The sequence below is a fragment of the Canariomyces notabilis genome (genome assembly GCF_033297395.1).
Source record: "Canariomyces notabilis strain CBS 508.74 unplaced genomic scaffold N656scaffold_31, whole genome shotgun sequence".
In the NCBI taxonomy this organism is placed as follows: domain Eukaryota; kingdom Fungi; phylum Ascomycota; class Sordariomycetes; order Sordariales; family Chaetomiaceae; genus Canariomyces; species Canariomyces notabilis.
The window spans coordinates 202,433-220,077 of NW_027041853.1; the positions used below are offsets into that span (position 1 = coordinate 202,433).

Here is a 17,645-nt window from a genome sequence, read left to right on the forward strand (position 1 = left end):
AAAGCCGTTAGGTGCCTACAATCTCGGTCTGCAGCGGATAGAAATTCCATGACATCCAAACTTCCCCATCCTAACAATCTGTTCTACATATACCGGTACATACCTCCAATACACACCCACCTGCACTCCATATCACCACTATCATTTTATCGCAACATGTTCCCGCGTTCCTGACAGTATTTTTGGATACCTGCAAAAATGATGATCCGCCTGGCGACGGCGGCCGATCTCGAGGCCATGACTTGGGTATTGATCGGGGCGTCACCACTCGACCCGGTCTACCCATACCGCTTCCCGGACCGGCACCTGTACCCCGGCGAGTTTGCAGCGCTGTGCCGGCGGAAATGCGCCGAATACCTCGAGACGAGCACAGTTGTGGTCTGCGAGATGCCAATAGACGACTGCAGTGACAGCGACGAGGACCACAACAACACGGCGGCAGCAGCAGCACCAACGCAGGTCGTTGCATTCTCCGCGTGGGATGTGCCCGCCCTGGGTACCCGCGCCCGGGGCTACTCGCTGGCTTCAGGGGGTGTCGGTACGTACCTGCTGTAGTACCTGAAATGTGACGTCACTTTGAGCCGACAGCCCACTTTCCGATTTGGGCAACTTTTCAGCTTTCCACTTTCCTCGCGATCGGGACAAGACACCGCAAAATAACATGGAAAAGAAAAACAACTAACCCTCCCCCCTCCAAATCTAGAACCCTCCCCCCGCTCAACAAGCACCGCTCCCCTGCCCCCAACAACCATCGGCTCTCTCTCGCGACAACAAGCCTTCCGCTCGGCCTGCGCACAGCACAAAGCCTCGCTCTTTGACGCCCGCTTCGCATCCACAGGCGGCCATATATTTCTCAAGATCCTGCTCTGCCATCCAGCGTACCAGCGGCGCGGAGCGGGGACTGCGCTGGCAAGCTGGGGGATCAGCCAGGCGGCGATGCGCGGCGTGCACACGACTGTCTTTGCCAGCCCCATGGGCCTGCGCCTTTATCGGAAGCTTGGGTTCAGGGAGATTGGACGGTTCAGGGTGCAATTGGAGGGGGAGAGGGAGTATCTTGAGATTCCGGCGCTTTCGAGGGATCCGCAGCAGGGGTCGGGGGGTAGTAGTAGCCGGGGGCTTGTGGTTGGGAGCAGACAGGTGGGGGGTGCGGGTGCGGGTGGTTCAGGTTGGAGGGGGGCGAGGAGGAGGATAGCGGGGGAGTGTGGGAGTGTGAATGCATCGCTTTGCGTGTGAGAACATATACCATATACCGATGGGAGCATGGGGTTGCTTTGGGATTGGAGCTGACTGGATATCTGTGGCAGATGTGGCGTTATGGTGTTGTTGGTCCTTTTTTTTCCAGTCTGAGTATGGCTGGTAAACGGGAGGCGCCGGTGGATACATGTAAGCATCTAGAACGGACAGGTTCTGTATGAGTACCGGAGTGTATATGTTTTGAGCCAAGTAGCTGGAATATAAATGAAAAGTCAAAATCCCTGTTCAGGTTGTCTTTCGTCTTCTTTCGCATGCTAGACCCGAAGTTCCGGGTCGACTGGATGGAGGATCCGTAACTTTGTCAACTATCTTGGATAGTAAGAAAAGATACTTGCTAGACAAGAAGAAAACATACTAGTACTCAACATGGAATATAAGGGAGACAACTCAACTGGGATATACTTCACTCTTTTTTGTACAAATGGTAGGACTAGAGAATCATACTAGGATAGGAGTTGCCAGAAAGACTTACGGGTTCTCGACTTCAAGGCACCTTCAGGCACCGTGACCCGAGGTACGGATACACGGTGCAATAATCGCATGAGACTGTGCCAGATAACTGGATTGTGCCCCACACGGTACGATTATCTCCCGATAGTTGCTCACTTATCCCTAATTCCGAACATTTTCTCCTTCTTTGCCCCAACCCCAAACAACCTTCACCTGCCATTGACCCCATCCAACCGCCGCCATGGCTTCGACACCCTTCATCTGTGGCTCATGCGTCCGCGCGATGCAGGTTAAAGCCCTTCCGACGGCGTCACTTCCGCAACTACGCCGAAGCTTCTCCCGATCCGTCATTGCCTCGCTCCCAGCAGATGACGCCACGCGCCGTTCCCGCTCCGATCAGACCGAAGATGCCGCTCAACAAGCCGTCTCAGATCCTGCCCAATCCTCCGGCCCCAATCACGAACCAGGCGCCATGACGCGCCGGTTACAGCAAGCAACAGAAGACGCCCTGCTGACCGGCGGCACCGCGGGGCGCAGAGCCGTCCAAGAGGCCGGCTTTGACGAGGAGCTCAAGGCTCAGCTTCTGGAGAAGGTGGCACGCGCCAATTTCGACGCAACGCACGCATCAGCGCTCGCCGAAGCCGGGATAGGTACCTCCCGCATACCCGACTCTGCAGGGCTGGGGACGCGGGCAATGGCTTCTGGCCCGGCGTGGACGGGGGAGGAGTCGACGGAGGATGCCGTCTTGCGAATGTTGGATGACGCGAACAAACAATTAGCGCCCGAGTTAAGGGGCAAGGTGAAGATGCCGGATCTGAAGCCGGTGGATCTGCGCTTCCGCCGGGGCCAAGGTGCTGTCAGCCCCCGGTTGAGGGCGGCCGGGGCTCGGGACAAGGCGCACGCGTATGCCGGGATGGGTCTTAAAGACTCTGGGTTGAGCGAGGAGGAGAGGGAGGCGGTGAAGAAGGAGTTTAGCGAACGCTTTACGCCTGGCGCGAGGGCGCTGCCGAATACGGTATCGGGGTTAACGGCGTTGGCGAACCAGCGGATTGAGGATGCGATTGCACGAGGGCAGTTCAAGAATATACCGCGTGGCAAAGGGGTTGAGAGAGATACCAGGGCAGATAACCCGTTTATTGATACCGTACGTCCCCTTTCCCAAGCCATTACCATAAGACCCACCGCCTGACCGTTTCCCCTTTGCAGACCGAGTACATAATGAACAAGATGATCAAACGCCAAGAAATCGTCCCGCCTTGGATAGAAAAGCAGCAAGAACTCGCCCGCGCCGCAAGCACGTTCCGCGCGCGGCTGCGGCAGGAATGGAAACGGCACGCGGCGCGCATGATCGCGGCCCAGGGCGGGACGCTCGAGCAACAGGTCGCGCGCGCCACGGCCTACGCGCGCGCAGAGGAAGTGCACAACCCCCGCCGGCGTAACCCGGAGCAGATCGCGGTCCCGACGAATGCGACGGATGATGTTGTCATGCAGCGGCTGCAGGAGTCTCCTGCTTCTTCCTCACCCTCACCGCTCGCTGACAACAACAACAACACCTCTAATCCAGAACCGGATTCGGACCCGTATGCCAGCCCGGGCCGCCCCTTCCGTGATCCAACATGGGAAGCCTCCGAGCATGCCTACCACACCCTCGCCATCACCAACCTGAACAACCTCACCCGGTCGTACAACCTCATGGCGCCCGAGCTGGCTAAGAAGCCGTATTTTTCACTCGAAAGGGAGCTGAACAATTGCTTTGCGGACGTCGCGCCCGAGGTGGCGGGGGAGATTCGAGTGCGTGCGACTAAGCCCGGTCGGTCGCTGGTTGACTCGCCGTTTGGGGGGACAGTACAAAGGAAGTCAGCGGGCGGGGGGTTGTTTGGGGATGGCTTGCTTGGTGGGGCGACGCAGCTGTATGAGAGGAAGGAGGGGAAGTATGGGCTGAAGGAGTGGTGGAGGGATTTGTGGAGGAAGAGTGCCCCTGGGGAGGAGTCGTGGGAGTCACAGGAGGGGAAGGTAAAGGTCAAGGTTGGTGGGCAGTAACATGACCTACTAAGGGGGTGGTGAGATCCCTCAGACTCAGGGGCTCGAGCGATGCTGAGAGTCAAACGCTTGTCTAAGCAAGCCTGTTCTGGACTTCCATTGCGTGGACCGTTTAGGGACATCCGTTCTGCTCACTCGCACCGACCTGTCGTGGATGTCGAGTTTGGCCTCACCTCATCGATCCGTGGGGAGGGCTTTACGGCCCGGTACTCTCAACCGAGCTCCACGAGGCTCTTGTCAAGACGAGCTCGGAGAAGGTGCAGTTGCGTCAGTTTCTAGCGACCACAGTGGCACTTGTCCACCTCGTGGAAAGAACCGCGGACGCCTATTGGAGGGTGATCAAGACTAATTACCTATTCTATTGACATGAAACAGCACGTGCCAGCAAATTCAAAGTCTTACGACATATAGAATCAGGGAGTTATTCTGTATTCCTAGGCTCCGAAGGTTCAACTGCAGCGCTACCTTAAGGTAGTACCTGATATTCTCCGAAGATGGCCCCCAACCCGCTCCTGCAAAGTAAAGTTGTCAGACCTTAGCTTATGCGCGGGAATAACCTGATTACTGAACACAGGCGTGATATGTGGATATAAAAGCAAGGTAAGCACAAACGTTGCATGCAGGGAGATCTGTCTGTCAGGGTTCCTACTGTCCTTTAGCCAGCCCTCCGAGTTAAAGAAACCGGATCGCAACAACGACCCCATCTCAGTGACAACTGCAACGACAATCAACCCTTCCCATATCACCTCACACACAACACCACGATGTCTGACCTAGTACACGTCGTCTCTAAACGCGACAACACAAACCACGCCGTCTGCCCCATCACCACCACCACTCCCACTCTCAATCCCCCCAATCACTCACCCCGGTTACCACCATCCTCCGTCCGTGCCCGCGCTCACCTCATCTCCCTGACATCCAACAACCTAGGCTATGCCCGCGGCGGCGCCATCCCGGGGCTGCACTGGTGGGACACATACCCCGTGCCACTTGAATCCTGCCCGGCACCGTTCAACGATCCAAATGAATGCTGGGGTATCGTCCCCGCCTGGGGATACGGTATTGTCCTGGAGAGCACGATAGACGCTATCAAGCCTGGCGAGATGCTGTTTGGGTTTTGGCCTGCTTCGGGGCATGCTGTGTGTTTAAGGCTTGAACCTGAACTTGAGAAGGGGGGTGGGGGTGGGGATGGGGGATTGGAGGGGTATGGGTATTGGTTGGAGGGGAGTGAGCAGAGGAGGAGGTTGTTGAGGATATATAACCGCTACCGGCTCATACAGACGCCCGCGGGGGGTGAGGAGCAGGAGGAGGAGGAGCAGGTGCATGAAATGGCGATGAGGACGCTGTTTTTGGGGAGTGCTGGGTTTCTGCTTAACAACTTCGTTTTTGCCCCTACTAGTACCAGTACTCGTCGCCTGCACCCGTTTGGTCAGGGCGGGCCGTGGTCTGAAGAGGATGCGGACCTCACCTCGGCGGTCGTCATCAGTTTGTCAGCGTCCAGCAAGACAGGCCGGTCATTTGCGTGGGAGCTGGCGCGAGATCGGGATGTGGCAGTTCACGGCCCGTTAGCCCTGCTGCAGTTGACTTCGGTGCCGGGCTGTGTTCCGCAGCACCCTAAAGCGTCGTTGCCGATCATGGCGGCGAGGTATGATGAGCTTGAACGTGGCATGGACTGGGTTGCAAGCTTCCGGCCGAGCAGGGTAGTCATTGTTGACTTTGGTGCTGCGGAGAGTGTTTCCGAGTCACTGGCTGCTGCCGCCAACAAGATGGATGTGGCGGTCTCTGTTATAGGGGTTGGTTCGGAAGCGAAGGTGTACTCGGAATCGGAGCTGCTGGGGCGGGTGGAACGGAGCAAAAGGCTGGGAAAGGTCCAACTCAACACAGGTGCCCTCCTGGATCGCGCGCTAGAGGTGGAAGCGCCGGGGAAATTTATGTCGAAGATGGATGATGCGTGGCGAAGGTGCTATGAGGAGGGCGGCTTTGGGGATATCGAGCTGACGTTTTATCGTGGTGTTAAAGGGCCCCGTGGCATTGAAGGGGCTTGGACCGACCTCTGTAGCCAGAGAGTTGGACCGAATGTTGGCATTGTAGTCCAACTGTCTGGTGATGAATAGGGGTACAAGTTGAGGTGCTTCAGGTTGAGCTACCGAGCGGGGGATTCTCTTTGACATGGTGCCTAGCTACCGTAGGTTACACACTACCCAGCAGAGGTAGGGGGGATCTCTGTCCGCATGTTCCATCTCATGACATTATAGTCCGGCACTAGCAAATTGAGCTTTCATGATAACATTATGGTGCCTAGCCGGTGTCATAATGTTTCCTAGCCGGTGTCCTAATGTTTATATAATGGCAATACTTGTTAGTGCCGGACTATAATGTCATGAGACAGAACATGGGGACAGAGACACCCCTTCCTCTACTAGGTAGGTACCTTAGGTAACGATAACATCAAAGTTCGTAGACAAATGGGACAATCTCCTGTTAGTGCCACAGTAATATTTCTAAGTTAACCCTTCGTTTGAAAGTGAGGTAGTCTCTATGTGGAAAAGGGGGCAACTACAAAGTGAAGTTATATTTACTTAGAGAAGATTAAAGTCAAGTACATTCTTAGGGGTTTACGACTGTGTATGATCTAAGGCCGAGGTTCAAGTTGTGTCTATCAGACTGTATTGTTGTCGTTAAACTATAAGAAGCCCAGCATTCGTTTCGAAGTACGGGTATTGTTGACATTAGTAGAGTGTTGACCGCGAAGCCTGACAGACAAATCCTTCACTGCCAGACAATAAAGTTACCAGTAACCCTGCTTGAAGAGCCTGTAGATTGATGCTCACTTTTCATGCCGGCTTGAAATTGCCCGTTCTACTCCTCTCTTATTATCACGTTGAGAGAGTTGACAGTGACGCATGTCCTTAGGGGTTTGCTCTTCTGTCTGGTGCACCTTTTCTATTCTATGAGTCCATTCTATGATACCGTTCCTCCATACTAGTAGTCTAGTAGTACTACAGCATGGGGCTGTGGGCATACATGTAGGCATCCGCAATTATCTAAAGCTTCAGTTCTCTCCCGCCCATAGCTCAACCTCAAATCCATATTCCTCCCAGGCACCGTCCCCCCAAAATCCCCCTAACCCCGTCCTAATCCAGTCCAACTCCCCCAACATTGAAGGTAGACCTCAAACCTCAAAAGGCGGCCTAACAACCCGCCAATCATCCGGATCCTCCTCATCCGGATCCCCCTCCTCATCCCCCGTCCTATTCTCCCTCTGCTCCTCACAATACCTCCTCCACCACCTCTCAAACGCCGGCCGATTATACAACTCCCTCGGCGCACCCATGCCCTCCCCAAACCGATCCAAAATATAATCACAATACATCCACACCCCCTCCGGATGATGCACAAGCAGCGGCTTGCGGTCCTTGCGCGCCAACCACAACAGTGCCGATGCGTCCTGCCTGCCATTCCATCGGTGCAAACCCGGATTCGGGGTCGATGTTGAGGTAGGTTGCGATCTGGTTGTCTAGGTCGGAGGGACGGTTGATGGGTTTGGTGCCGAGCTTGTGCATGACCAGGGGGATCCCGATCAGGGAGGGGATTGGCGGCGTGGAGGAGGGGGAGGTGAAGATGGGGTGGGAGGAGGGGATGGTGGTGGGGTAGACATCCCGCCGCGCTTCTTGTCGCCGTCGCAGTTGACGATTACGGCTTGGATGGGGACTGATTCTGATGGGGTGCTGGGGGTTACCGTGGTGTCGGGTCGCAATGGGTTTTCACAAAGCGTGCTGTCTGAATGAAAAGCTCCGAGTCCGTTCAATCCAGATCAAGATGCCTAAGTGTCGGTTAGCAAATACCGCGCTGTCAAACTAACAGTTACGGACGGGGGCATACCGGTAGGTGTTTGATCTCCCCAAAGGTCTTCATCTGTATTTGTGGGAGACGTTTGTCGTGGAGACCTGAACGCGTCGGTGTGAGTTTTCCACGCTACCGTTGGTAGGGAAACCAGAATCAGGGGTAGGGTTGTTTACTTATGGGGTTAGGGTGTAGAGACACTTCCCCCTCCCTTATCTGGGATACTGTATTAAAGGCAAAGCAACGCAACACAACCGTTGAGGTGGCTCAAATCGCTCGATTACAACTACCTACCTTAGTGTCCAGTAGACTGCTCTATTCCCAGTCAGCTGTTGTGCCTCCTAAGTCAGGCATCTCACCGCACCAGACCCCAGTACTACTAAACACGACCTCGCGTGCTGAGTGCTCGCTGCGTACGTTCAATAGATATTCACGCCCATGACGAGGCTTTCTCATTATTGTGATCTAAGCCCCTCTTTCCTCGTTTTTTCGCTCATTATGTGTACAGTAGTTGTGTGTAAATTTCACTCAGACTGGAATTACCCCTGACTATTGGGGTTCCCCCGGTAACCAAACCCGTCCCACAACTTAGGCATCGAGCGTCGACCTGTGCGGACTAACCTCGTACGTCGTCGTAACCGTAATGCCATCATGATGTCCGCTTCGTTCGCTCGTCGTACTCCCAGCTCGGATGCTGCTGTGAAACCCGCCGTTATTCGGATGGAACCCGTTGCCATAGTCGGTGCTGTTCTTGTTGCCACTGCCCACAATATGCTCTTCGCTGCTTGGAGGGTCGGCGAGTTCCGTTTCGAGGTACCGGTTCTTGGACGGCGGGTTCCGCGGGGCACCCGAGCCACCAATTGTGGCCAACGCATGTCCGTCCTTGCCGCTCGAGTTCGCATTGTAGCGATCGCCGCTGCCCTTGCTTGAGGTGAGCCAGCGTGTGGCTGAGAAGAGGGGCTTGATGCTGGCCGCGTTGACTGCGATGATGCCGACGAACTGTATGAGAGGAATCAGGGGGGTCAGCGAGGAATGTAGCGTGAATTGTTCCATAGCGGCCGAACCAGAGCGTTGGCGGTGTGAGTGACGACACAAGGAGACTGCAGTCTTTACCGTTTCTCGAATAGCCCAAATGGTGCTAATATTGATGCCTTCAATGTCTCTGAGCGACAGGACACAACGGAGCACGGCGGCGATCATGATAAAGACGCCCGAGCAGAGAAGGATGCCGATGAACATCTTTTTCCGAATATCGAGCTTGACCTTCCAGAGCAGCGGCACTGGGATGCTGACAATGACAAGATCGGTGCTTTTGTGCCGGTCAACGACATTTCCCCAAGAGACTTGCTTGAACTAGGAGGGGGCAGGACAAACTTACGAGACGTTCAGCACCACGAGGGACAGGTAGTTTGCCACACCAAGGGTGCACTGGTCTGTGTGAAGTTAGGACCATGAACGGAGCCTTGAACTGCTCACTTTCACAAGTAACTCACCACCTGGATATGGCACGACTTGCCAATTCTTCTGAACGGGCGTACAATGCCCCCAAATCGTGGCGATGACGCCCGCGTAGGCAAGCACACATGCGCCTCCGGTCCATTTGACCACTGTTTGCTGCTTCAGGCCGAGTCTGGTTTGCATTGATGTCAGCTATGTCGCTTCATTGGCTTAGAGATACTAGGGGTTCCGGGCCGTACGTGATGCGGTTGTAGAAGCAGAGCATGCAGCCCTTGAGACACCAAATCAGGGTCACATAGAAATTCCAGCCGGCCAGCAGACACTTTGACCCAAACTCGAGCTTGGCGATTTCTTCTTGGGTTAATGTGGCCCCGATGTCGTCTGTGATGCCGATGTTGGTTCCGTTTTGGCCTGCGGCGAGGTGAGCAACGACGGTTGACTACATGAAGCTCCGGGAACATGACATGATGACATGCATGTCGGCTCTGGGAAGAGGGCGCTTACCAATTAGCTCCAGCATACACAGCTCCGCCTGCAAGCAACCCGGATGGTGTTAGCTAGACTCCACGATGTTAGTGTACCAGATGTAGGATGACCCACGGTCCAGAATACCAGAGCCAAAACGGCAAACCAGTCGTCGCCCTGCCATCCCCTGAACCCCACAACTTTCCACCGCGCATAGTAGCGCAGTAACAAGATGAGCACACCGATGCCGTACTCGGTCCACGCTTCGGTCTGGAAAGGCGTCGCCGCCATCTCCTCTCGGGACGAGATACGGGAGGGAGGTAAACACTAAGGGTCTGGCGTTCAAGTGGTAAACCACTGCACGGGGACAATCGAAGACGGCGAGATTGGTCGAGGGAGGCGTCGCAACGCTGTCGTCAAACAGGTGAGCACCTACATGTAGGTAGGTAATGCATGTAGTATAAACGTGAGCTGTTGAAACAACTTAGATGATCAAAGAGAATTCCAATTCTTCTTATGTATTGTACATAAAGAACAAGGGAAGTTATGGTAAGGTCGCAAGCAAGTTTTGCCCCTTGGAATCTTTTTCCATGAAGCGTTCCAATCCCGATTCCTGAGATGCCTGCACCTCTGCCAGCATCAGAAACCTGAACAGACCAGGGTCTCTGGCCAGGGATTCAGGGAAGTGTCGAGGGTGTTCAGTCAGCTAAGCTATTAAACGTAGGGATCAACTACCTAGGTCGAGGATTCACAGTCTGTCGGTCTGCTAACAGTTGTTGGTACCTGTGCTCGGTCCTTCTCCTTGTCTTCGATGTTCATGGCTAGAACGTGCAAAATTTGACTTCGGAGTGCCCGCCCTGTCGGTATACACTAGGTCCGGGTAGCGGTCTGGTTCTAACTTCTTGTCGCCATGGACCAGGTCGCTCGGGTCAAATTGCCGTGGAGTAGGGATTCAGATCCCCCTTGCCTTTTGCTGGGAAATCGCTTTTCCCCAGGAATTACTAAGATATTAGTCGAAAGTGGCTTTACCATTGGGTAACTCGGATTCCAATCGATCGTGTAAGTGGCTGAGGTTAGTGCCTGAGAGCGTGCTTGGCTAGCTGCCAGTGGCTGGACACTAACACCAACTAACGTTACGTTATTGTTTGTGTTACTGTTCACAAGTCCAGTAGCAAGATCACCTTCAACAATCCCCGTATTAGGCAGGTAGATGCGTTTCAGTAGAGTGCCAGGCAAGCAACAGCGTACTACACTACGTTATGTAGCTAGGTAAGCTCGGTAGGATACGGCATACGGTACTGTATCGGACCATCGACGATAATAATAGGAATGTTATTGTTAGGGGTAGCTAGGACAACACTAAAAATGCTTGGCTAAGGAGTTGGGACCTTGCATGTGCGGTCTGGCAAACGACCCATCGAGAACGAGATGGAACGAGGGGACTGTTTCCCCATCGAAGGAATATAAATCCTAGTCAGTGACGGGCCCTGGATAGCCTACTAGTACCACGTACCTCGTTCTTTTCTCTGAATCGGATAAGCCATACGACGGACTGGGTAACTAATTACATGTATGTATGTACAGTACATCATATCTTAGTAGTTAGTAGTGTACTGTATGTACAATACATAGGTAGTATTCACTATTGATTCGGTCCTCTCTTCAATCTGCTTCTGGAGCAGTTCCCCCGAAGATCCTCGGAAAGCCCCCGGGTATGGCTTCCACTAGTCAATAACAAAAAGAAACAAGCAGGAGGAATAGCCGGCCAACGGTTACGCTAGAAGAGCCGTGCGCGACAGTGCCGGCAGGGTGGCTTACCCCTTACCCCGTACCCCGGCCTCCAGGAAACCGGGGAATGGATGCCGATCTGCACAAGAAGGCTCTCGACCGACATGGTTAAGGACTAAGGCAACTCCATTTCATTCGTCGATACCCAAATGCTTTGCAGCTGCGGTGTAAGAACTCTGCTCGGGACTGGTTCCGGAATTAGCCAACGTAGCATCATGTCACGCTACACTACCACACTGCCGGTGGCTCTTTGCATTTGCTTACTGTGCTGTTGGACAACATGAATTGATACGGACAACTCTACCTGGCTCGGTGGTTCGAGAGAGGAGGGATCGTCGGTTGAGGGGGGAGGAGAATCGAACGGTGCTTTGACCATTGCATGGCCAGGCCAGGCCATGATGGCCCTGTTAACTAAGGTAATGAATACATACATATTTATATAACAAACCTCGTGTAAACTACGCCGGCCCCGGGATCTGGTTGCGGCGTCAGCCTCTGTCTGCATTTGCTTCTTTCGGAGGATTTGTGTCGAGAGACAAACGCCATGGCTTCCACGCGACAGAACCCAGATACGATCTACGACTTTATCATCTGCGGGTAAGTGAGGGAAGAACCGAGAACATCAAGAGCCGGCCGCTTGTCGTGCTGACCAAGCAATCTCTCTCAGCGGCGGTACCTCAGGCTGTGTGGTTGCTGGCCGGCTCGCAGAGGATCCCAACGTCAAGATCCTCGTCATCGAGGCCGGTCCGGACAGCGAAGGCCTTGAGAATGTACACATGGTTGGCGGGTAAGTGAACCGTGAGCTGCAAGCTTACCTATGGTTTGGGCAATTTACTGACTCCTCCCTTTTGCATGTAGTTGGTCCCAGAACTTCGACAAGGAGACGGACTGGAATATCATCTCGGAAAAGGGGAATGCCATCAACGACCGCCAGGTGAAGCTGAGCCGGGGCAAATTCCTCGGCGGCAGCTCTGGATGCAACGGGACGCTGTGCATCCGCGGCGCCAAGCAGGACTATGATGATTGGGGCCTCGAGGGCTGGAGTGGCGAAGAGTTCTTCAAGTACATGCGCAAGGTACACACCAGACATCCAGGTTACTTCATCTTCACATCATCGTCATCATCATCACCAACATCGTCGTCAACTTAGCCGTCAGAGCCTTTACTGACGTCTAGAACCTAGGCCGAATCGTTCCACAACAAGCCATGGTTCAACGCGTCGGCCGAATCCCACGGCTACGATGGCCCGCTGCATACCGAGCCCCACGATCTAGCCCCCATCTCAAACCTGCTCCTGGAGTCGATGCAGTCCATGGGATTACCCCTGGACGACGACATGTTCTCGCACGGCAACAACCCGCACGGGTGCGGACACGTGCCGCGGACTGTCCATCAGGGGCTTCGCACCACGGCTGCTGACTACATCACCAAGGGGAACCGCAGGGACAACATCCACATTATGGTTGAGACGCACGTGGACAGGGTGATGATTGAGAAAGACGCCAACGGGGAGCTCAGGGCTACAGGAGTCAGGGCAGTCAAGGCAGACGGCAGCGTCGTTGAGGTGACGGCCCGGAAGGAGGTTATTGTTAGTGGTGGCGCCTACTGCAGCCCCAACATCCTCAACCGCTCCGGGATTGGTGCCAAGCAGGAGCTGGAGAAGCACGGCATTGCGACTCTGGTCGACCTGCCCGGCGTGGGGAAGAATCTGATGGACCACTTGGTACGCTCACTCCCTCCCTCCCTCCCTCCTCCCGCACATCCACCTCATCTCCCTAACCCCATCCCATCGTGACCACAGATCGTCTTCATCTTCTACGAAACCTCCCACCCCAACCTCACCAACGACCACCTAGTCTACCACGGCGACTCCTTCACCCGGACCTACTCCCTCTGGCAGACCCAACGCACCGGCTTCCTGTCCTCCTTCCCCTTCGGCGCCTTTGCCTACGCCCGCCTTGACACCCGCCTAGCCGACTCCCCCCTGTGGACCTCCGCCCCGCGCCTTCCCGGGCGAGACCCCATGGGCCTTGACCCAGCCAAACAACCCAACATCGAGTTCTTCACGACGGAATGCTACGGCGGACCAAAACAATTCGACCGCTTCCCCAAAGACGGCCAGCACGTGTTCAGCATTATCGCCGAGCTCTTTGCCCCGCGGTCCAGGGGGAGTGTAACCCTGCGGAGCACAGATCCGTTGGCAAATCCCGTGGTGGATTGTAGCTACCTCGCTGATCCGCTGGATGTGGAGGTGCTTGCCGAGGCGTGCCGGTTTGGGAATGAGATTGTTATGCAGGGGAAAGGTACGAAGGGGATTGTTAAGGGGTCGTGGCCGCCGGAGTGTAGGCATCATGAGTTTGAAAGCAGGGAGGAGTGGGTGGGGTTTGTGAAGGAGAATGCTACGACTTGTGAGTTCCCTCTTCCCCTTTTTTGTTTCTGAAGGATTGTGGGCTGACGAGAGTAAAATTTGAAGGCTACCACGCCGGCGGTACCTGTGCCATGGGCAAGGCATCCGACCCTAACGCTGTCGTTGACGAGAAGCTGTGCGTCAGGGGTGTCAAGGGGCTCAGGGTCGCGGATTGCAGCATTATGCCCACGTTGCACGGCGGTCACACCCAGATGCCGGCATACGGGATTGGTGAGAAGGCTGCGGACTTGATCAAGGAGACGTGGGGTTTGAAATCTGCTTAGGCTGGGTCAACCACAGATGACTGGATGTGCTCGGCAGACAGGCTTGGATTGTGCCTTGGTCTCGGTGCTCACGCTACTCAGGGGTTAGACACCCGGCAGCCAGACTTGACCTGTTCCATACCCTACCTAGATACTTCGTAGTCAACTTGAGATCGCACATCTTGCTTTTGTGTCTATAACGTGTTCCTAGTCATGTAATGACGCGCCCCTACTGGGTACGGTACTCACTACTCGTACCTTGCGCAGACGTCCCGTAAGCGCTTCGGTACACCACGTCAAAGTCTCCGGCACAATCGTGTCCCATCCTCAATCACCTCCCAACCCTCCGTCCCGGGGGTCGACACAGCATAAAAGACGCCAAGCGGATCCCACTTGTACCGGAGGGCTCTCAGTTTCGGGTATTCAGAGCCCCAGAAGTGGCTCTGCCAGTTGGGCTGGTACGGATCGGCCTGGGAAGTAAACAAAGCAACATCAGCAATCCATTCCCCAGTCATCGATCCGAGGATACCACCTACCTCATTGACATAAGTACACCCACTAGTACTCGCCCCCCTGAGCGCCTCATCCATAGTATTCGTCAGCACATTCTGCAGATCCGCCTTTTGCGCGAGCGACGCGCCAGGCGTGACGGGCAGAATAGCAATAATAAAGTCAGTCGCATTCCGCCAGGCCGGGTGCGTAGCACTATTGCTCTTTGGCGCGCCATAGCCCGGGTTGAACAAGTGTCCGACCATGAACCCAAACAGATCCGGCCGGGGCGACAGGACCGTCTTAAAGGCCTCAATGATGCCGTCATTGTTCGTTGCCACGTCGTGGTGGTTGAACATCCATCCGCCGGTAAGAGCCGATGACCCGGCCGCCTCGGCCTCGAACAGGTCAACATAGAGATCATAAAAAGTCGGAAACTCCTTGAGCGTAAAATCATACGGCACGCCCAACGCAGCCAGCTCGTCAAGGAACGGCTTCACAACGGCAGCCAGCTCAGCGGATGTCTTCCCGATCGCCACAAACGGCCTCACGCGAAGAGTCAAAGGGAGCAGCTCGAAGTAGACGTAGAGCCCGTTGTCGACAAAGTGGTTGGACCACTTGTGAAACGCAGCGGTGCCGTTCCACCACACGTCCGAGTCGGTGGTGTGGGTGGTGTTGATGTACAGCTCTGCGCCGGCCGACGGGATGTCCGGGAAGGTCTTCATCGTGACCGACAGGATCACGGCAAACGACGCCGGGCCGCCGCCCTTCAAGGCCCAGAACAGATCAGCGTTTTGCTGGGCATTGGCAGTCACGTAGTGCCCTGATGCGGTGATTGCTTCGAAGGCAAGAACGTTGTCCGCCGCTGTGGAGTCATGTCTGTATGTCAGCATTCCATCCCTGATTTAACTTGTTAACATAGATTTCCCGAGAAAGACTGCACTAACAAAACCCCTTAAGCGTCGTCCACGGCCCATGGCCGCCTCCTTGAATAAATCCTCCAGCAATGCCAACAGTAGGGCATTCACCAGTGACAACAACAAGCGGCGGATTCCGGGCGTGACCAGCAGCAAGTATGGTCTTGCCCTGGACGCCGGCACCGATAGTGACTGCTCCGCCCGTGTACGATCCCGGCCCACGGTAGGAATCAATCCAGGTGATGTCCTGAAAGCTGTGCGTGTTGATGACGAGCGCTCCATAGCCCGTGCTGCGGCCGATGAAGTCGTGGCCCGTGTTGCGCACAATGAGCCGGACGTTGTTCCGCCGGGCAAAGTCGATACCGGCCTTGACGTGCGCCGGCTTGGTAGCCATGATGACATAGACCCCGTAGTAGCCCAGCGTGCAGCTGTCAGCCGGGTTCTCCGTCGGCCGGCATGTGTCGTTTGTGAAGTAGGTCCAGAGATTGGCCGCCGGCTGCGCAACGCTGCATTCGTAAGAGTCAGCACCCGTCACTTGAGATAGCATAGGTACCCTAGATACTCACGTCCAGTCCTCGCTAGCCCAGTTTGCCGTCGCCTCCGCACACGCCGCCGCGTCATATGTTTGCACGGTCCCAAGCGGCCCCTGGAACGTATTGTGACAGACGGCCCCCGGAGGTATATGTACGAGCAACCGGCCGTCAACCGTGTTGTTCAACGAGTTCCACTTGGCGGCCGAGGGCCAGCAACTGCGTCCCGGCGCACACTTGCAGCCAAAGTTGATGCCATTGAGCGTGGCCGTCTCAGAAGCTGCTGCATCTGACCAGTCCAGTCGGGGCAATATGGTGTTGCTGCTTGATGCCGGGTCTGGCTCGCTTCTCACAATGATTCCTCCCAGAGCTCCTGGTAGGAAACTCGCCGCAAGGACGGCCAAGCGTAGAAGTGAGGCGGTCATGATGGCCAGATGGTGGAAGAGAGCCCTAAACACTGACCAACTGGACTGACAACCAGGTCCGGAAGACTGGTGACAGGACTAATAAGTAGGAACCAACAGCGTTGATGGCCAGCGCGACCAACGAGCATATATATTCCCCTCCCATTGAGCTTCTCTGGTAACGCCTCGGCCATCATCTCCCATATTGGGCATTCTAGCGAAGCTAATGCAGCTGACGAGAGATTGCGGATCACGGCAAGCGAGGTGAGGCCCGGAAGAGTTGGTAGGGTTGCAACCCGCCAAGCCGGTAACCAACAACAGCCCGGCTCGCCGCATGAGGTCGGGAGGCTCCAGGGCTCCCGGTACGCTATTGATTGCCAAGAGGCAAAATCTAGGCCGTCTGTGGAAGAGGCGACTTTAGCCAACCAATTTCCTTCTAGAAAGAGAGTGGAAGCGGCCTCTGGTTGATACACCATGCTACCATAACATGCGGTGGCCAAGAAATCTAGGACTAACCCGCATATAATCGAAATGACCAACACCTACCTAGCTTTGTGATCAGACGATAACAGCGAGGCAGGGTTCTCGGGCCACTAAGTCTTCTTCCAGCCAGCTTCCTTGCTGTAACATTAATGACCTAGTGATCACGATGATGTGGCGATTTATATACCCAGGGCGGATGAAGGTTCTCTCACAACCAGGCATCGTATAGAGGAATCTGACGCCGTTGTGATCAGCCTTGATGCAGAGGTGTACCCTTTTAGCGTTAGTGTAGACCTTTTGCAAACGGCTTTTGGCAGCCGAATTGACCACTACCTAGAAATTGCTACTTGGGGCCTAGTCTTTCCGACAACCTCAAAGACGCCCGTTTTAAGAGTGCGTACCAAATCGGCGCGACCTAGGATATGCTTCCAGAGGAAAGGGGTGAGACAAATGACTGGAGCTGCTGAAGTTCTGTCCACGTTGCTGGAGGCTGCTTGGTCCAGATCTCTCCATCTCTCAAACTTCGTGCGATGCTGTGCAGCTGGGAGGATCTTGCCATCGGCCAGATGAAAGCCCACCGCCTCAACTTCTGACATAAACAGCTCTGTCTTGTCAGGTGACAAGGGAATAGGTCCGAATGCGACTCGCGGGAAGTCCACGAACATTGCCTGTGTTTGAGTCTCCAACTGTGCAAAGGTGTCAGGCGGAGATCTGTTCTCTCCACAGCTTGGCAGGTACCTTGCACGGTAACATTATAGGTAGCCTGCAATGCTGCAAGTGGTTGCAAGAGTCTCATGGAGGAAAGCCAAATGGGTCCAGGAATCGTGTCCACTCATTACATGGTCGTCCAC

At 55.0% G+C, this 17,645-nt stretch overlaps 7 protein-coding genes across 7 annotated transcripts; 4 read left to right on the forward strand and 3 right to left on the reverse strand.

The window, feature by feature from the left end:
• Nucleotides 1–112: 112 nt before the first annotated feature.
• Nucleotides 113–1,233, forward strand: N656DRAFT_761235 (uncharacterized protein; the record flags this gene model as incomplete). Its single annotated transcript, XM_064813234.1, has 2 exons — nt 113–496; nt 671–1,233. The coding sequence occupies exons 1-2, from the start codon at nt 199–201 to the stop codon at nt 1,231–1,233; spliced, it is 861 nt and encodes a 286-aa protein (XP_064666137.1). The 5' UTR covers nt 113–198.
• A 670-nt stretch (nt 1,234–1,903) lies between these two features.
• On the forward strand, nt 1,904–4,141 carry N656DRAFT_761236 (uncharacterized protein). Its single transcript, XM_064813235.1, has 2 exons — nt 1,904–2,848; nt 2,911–4,141. Exons 1-2 carry the CDS (start codon nt 1,946–1,948, stop codon nt 3,742–3,744), a joined length of 1,737 nt encoding a protein of 578 aa, XP_064666138.1. The 5' UTR covers nt 1,904–1,945; the 3' UTR covers nt 3,745–4,141.
• An 837-nt stretch (nt 4,142–4,978) lies between these two features.
• Nucleotides 4,979–6,008, forward strand: N656DRAFT_784077 (uncharacterized protein). The gene has a single exon (XM_064816084.1). It carries the CDS (start codon nt 5,076–5,078, stop codon nt 5,859–5,861), a length of 786 nt encoding a protein of 261 aa, XP_064666139.1. The 5' UTR covers nt 4,979–5,075; the 3' UTR covers nt 5,862–6,008.
• Nucleotides 6,009–7,009: 1,001 nt separating this feature from the next.
• On the reverse strand, nt 7,010–7,341 carry N656DRAFT_784078 (uncharacterized protein). The gene has a single exon (XM_064816085.1). It carries the CDS (start codon nt 7,308–7,310, stop codon nt 7,110–7,112), a length of 201 nt encoding a protein of 66 aa, XP_064666140.1. The 5' UTR covers nt 7,311–7,341; the 3' UTR covers nt 7,010–7,109.
• Nucleotides 7,342–8,080: 739 nt separating this feature from the next.
• Nucleotides 8,081–9,804, reverse strand: N656DRAFT_761243 (uncharacterized protein; the record flags this gene model as incomplete). Its single annotated transcript, XM_064813236.1, has 7 exons — nt 8,081–8,589; nt 8,704–8,899; nt 8,969–9,023; nt 9,084–9,220; nt 9,288–9,459; nt 9,553–9,580; nt 9,649–9,804. The coding sequence occupies 7 exons, from the start codon at nt 9,802–9,804 to the stop codon at nt 8,179–8,181; spliced, it is 1,155 nt and encodes a 384-aa protein (XP_064666141.1). The 3' UTR covers nt 8,081–8,178.
• Nucleotides 9,805–11,845: 2,041 nt separating this feature from the next.
• Nucleotides 11,846–13,980, forward strand: N656DRAFT_739646 (GMC oxidoreductase; the record flags this gene model as incomplete). Its single annotated transcript, XM_064812785.1, has 6 exons — nt 11,846–11,898; nt 11,969–12,088; nt 12,160–12,376; nt 12,485–13,024; nt 13,103–13,709; nt 13,775–13,980. Coding segments are annotated over 6 exons (1,743 nt in total), but the record flags the coding sequence as incomplete, so codon positions are not given.
• N656DRAFT_784079 (FAD-binding domain-containing protein) lies at nt 13,900–16,489 on the reverse strand. The gene is made up of 4 exons (XM_064816086.1): nt 15,944–16,489; nt 15,408–15,883; nt 14,508–15,325; nt 13,900–14,441 (listed from the first exon to the last, which is right to left on the reverse strand). The coding sequence occupies exons 1-4, from the start codon at nt 16,330–16,332 to the stop codon at nt 14,268–14,270; spliced, it is 1,857 nt and encodes a 618-aa protein (XP_064666143.1). The 5' UTR covers nt 16,333–16,489; the 3' UTR covers nt 13,900–14,267.
• Between the last annotated feature and the right edge of the window lie 1,156 nt (nt 16,490–17,645).

Coding starts and splice junctions, on each gene's coding strand:
- N656DRAFT_761236 (XM_064813235.1), top strand. CDS start 1,946: ATGGCTTCGACACCCTTCATCTGTGGCTCATGCGTCCGCGCGATGCAG. Junction 2,849..2,910: donor ATAACCCGTTTATTGATACC/GTACGTCCCCTT, acceptor TCCCCTTTGCAG/ACCGAGTACATAATGAACAA.
- N656DRAFT_784077 (XM_064816084.1), top strand. CDS start 5,076: ATGGCGATGAGGACGCTGTTTTTGGGGAGTGCTGGGTTTCTGCTTAAC.
- N656DRAFT_784078 (XM_064816085.1), bottom strand. CDS start 7,310: ATGCACAAGCTCGGCACCAAACCCATCAACCGTCCCTCCGACCTAGAC.
- N656DRAFT_784079 (XM_064816086.1), bottom strand. CDS start 16,332: ATGACCGCCTCACTTCTACGCTTGGCCGTCCTTGCGGCGAGTTTCCTA. Junction 15,884..15,943: donor TGGGCTAGCGAGGACTGGAC/GTGAGTATCTAG, acceptor TTACGAATGCAG/CGTTGCGCAGCCGGCGGCCA. Junction 15,326..15,407: donor GACGACGCTTAAGGGGTTTT/GTTAGTGCAGTC, acceptor ATGACTCCACAG/CGGCGGACAACGTTCTTGCC.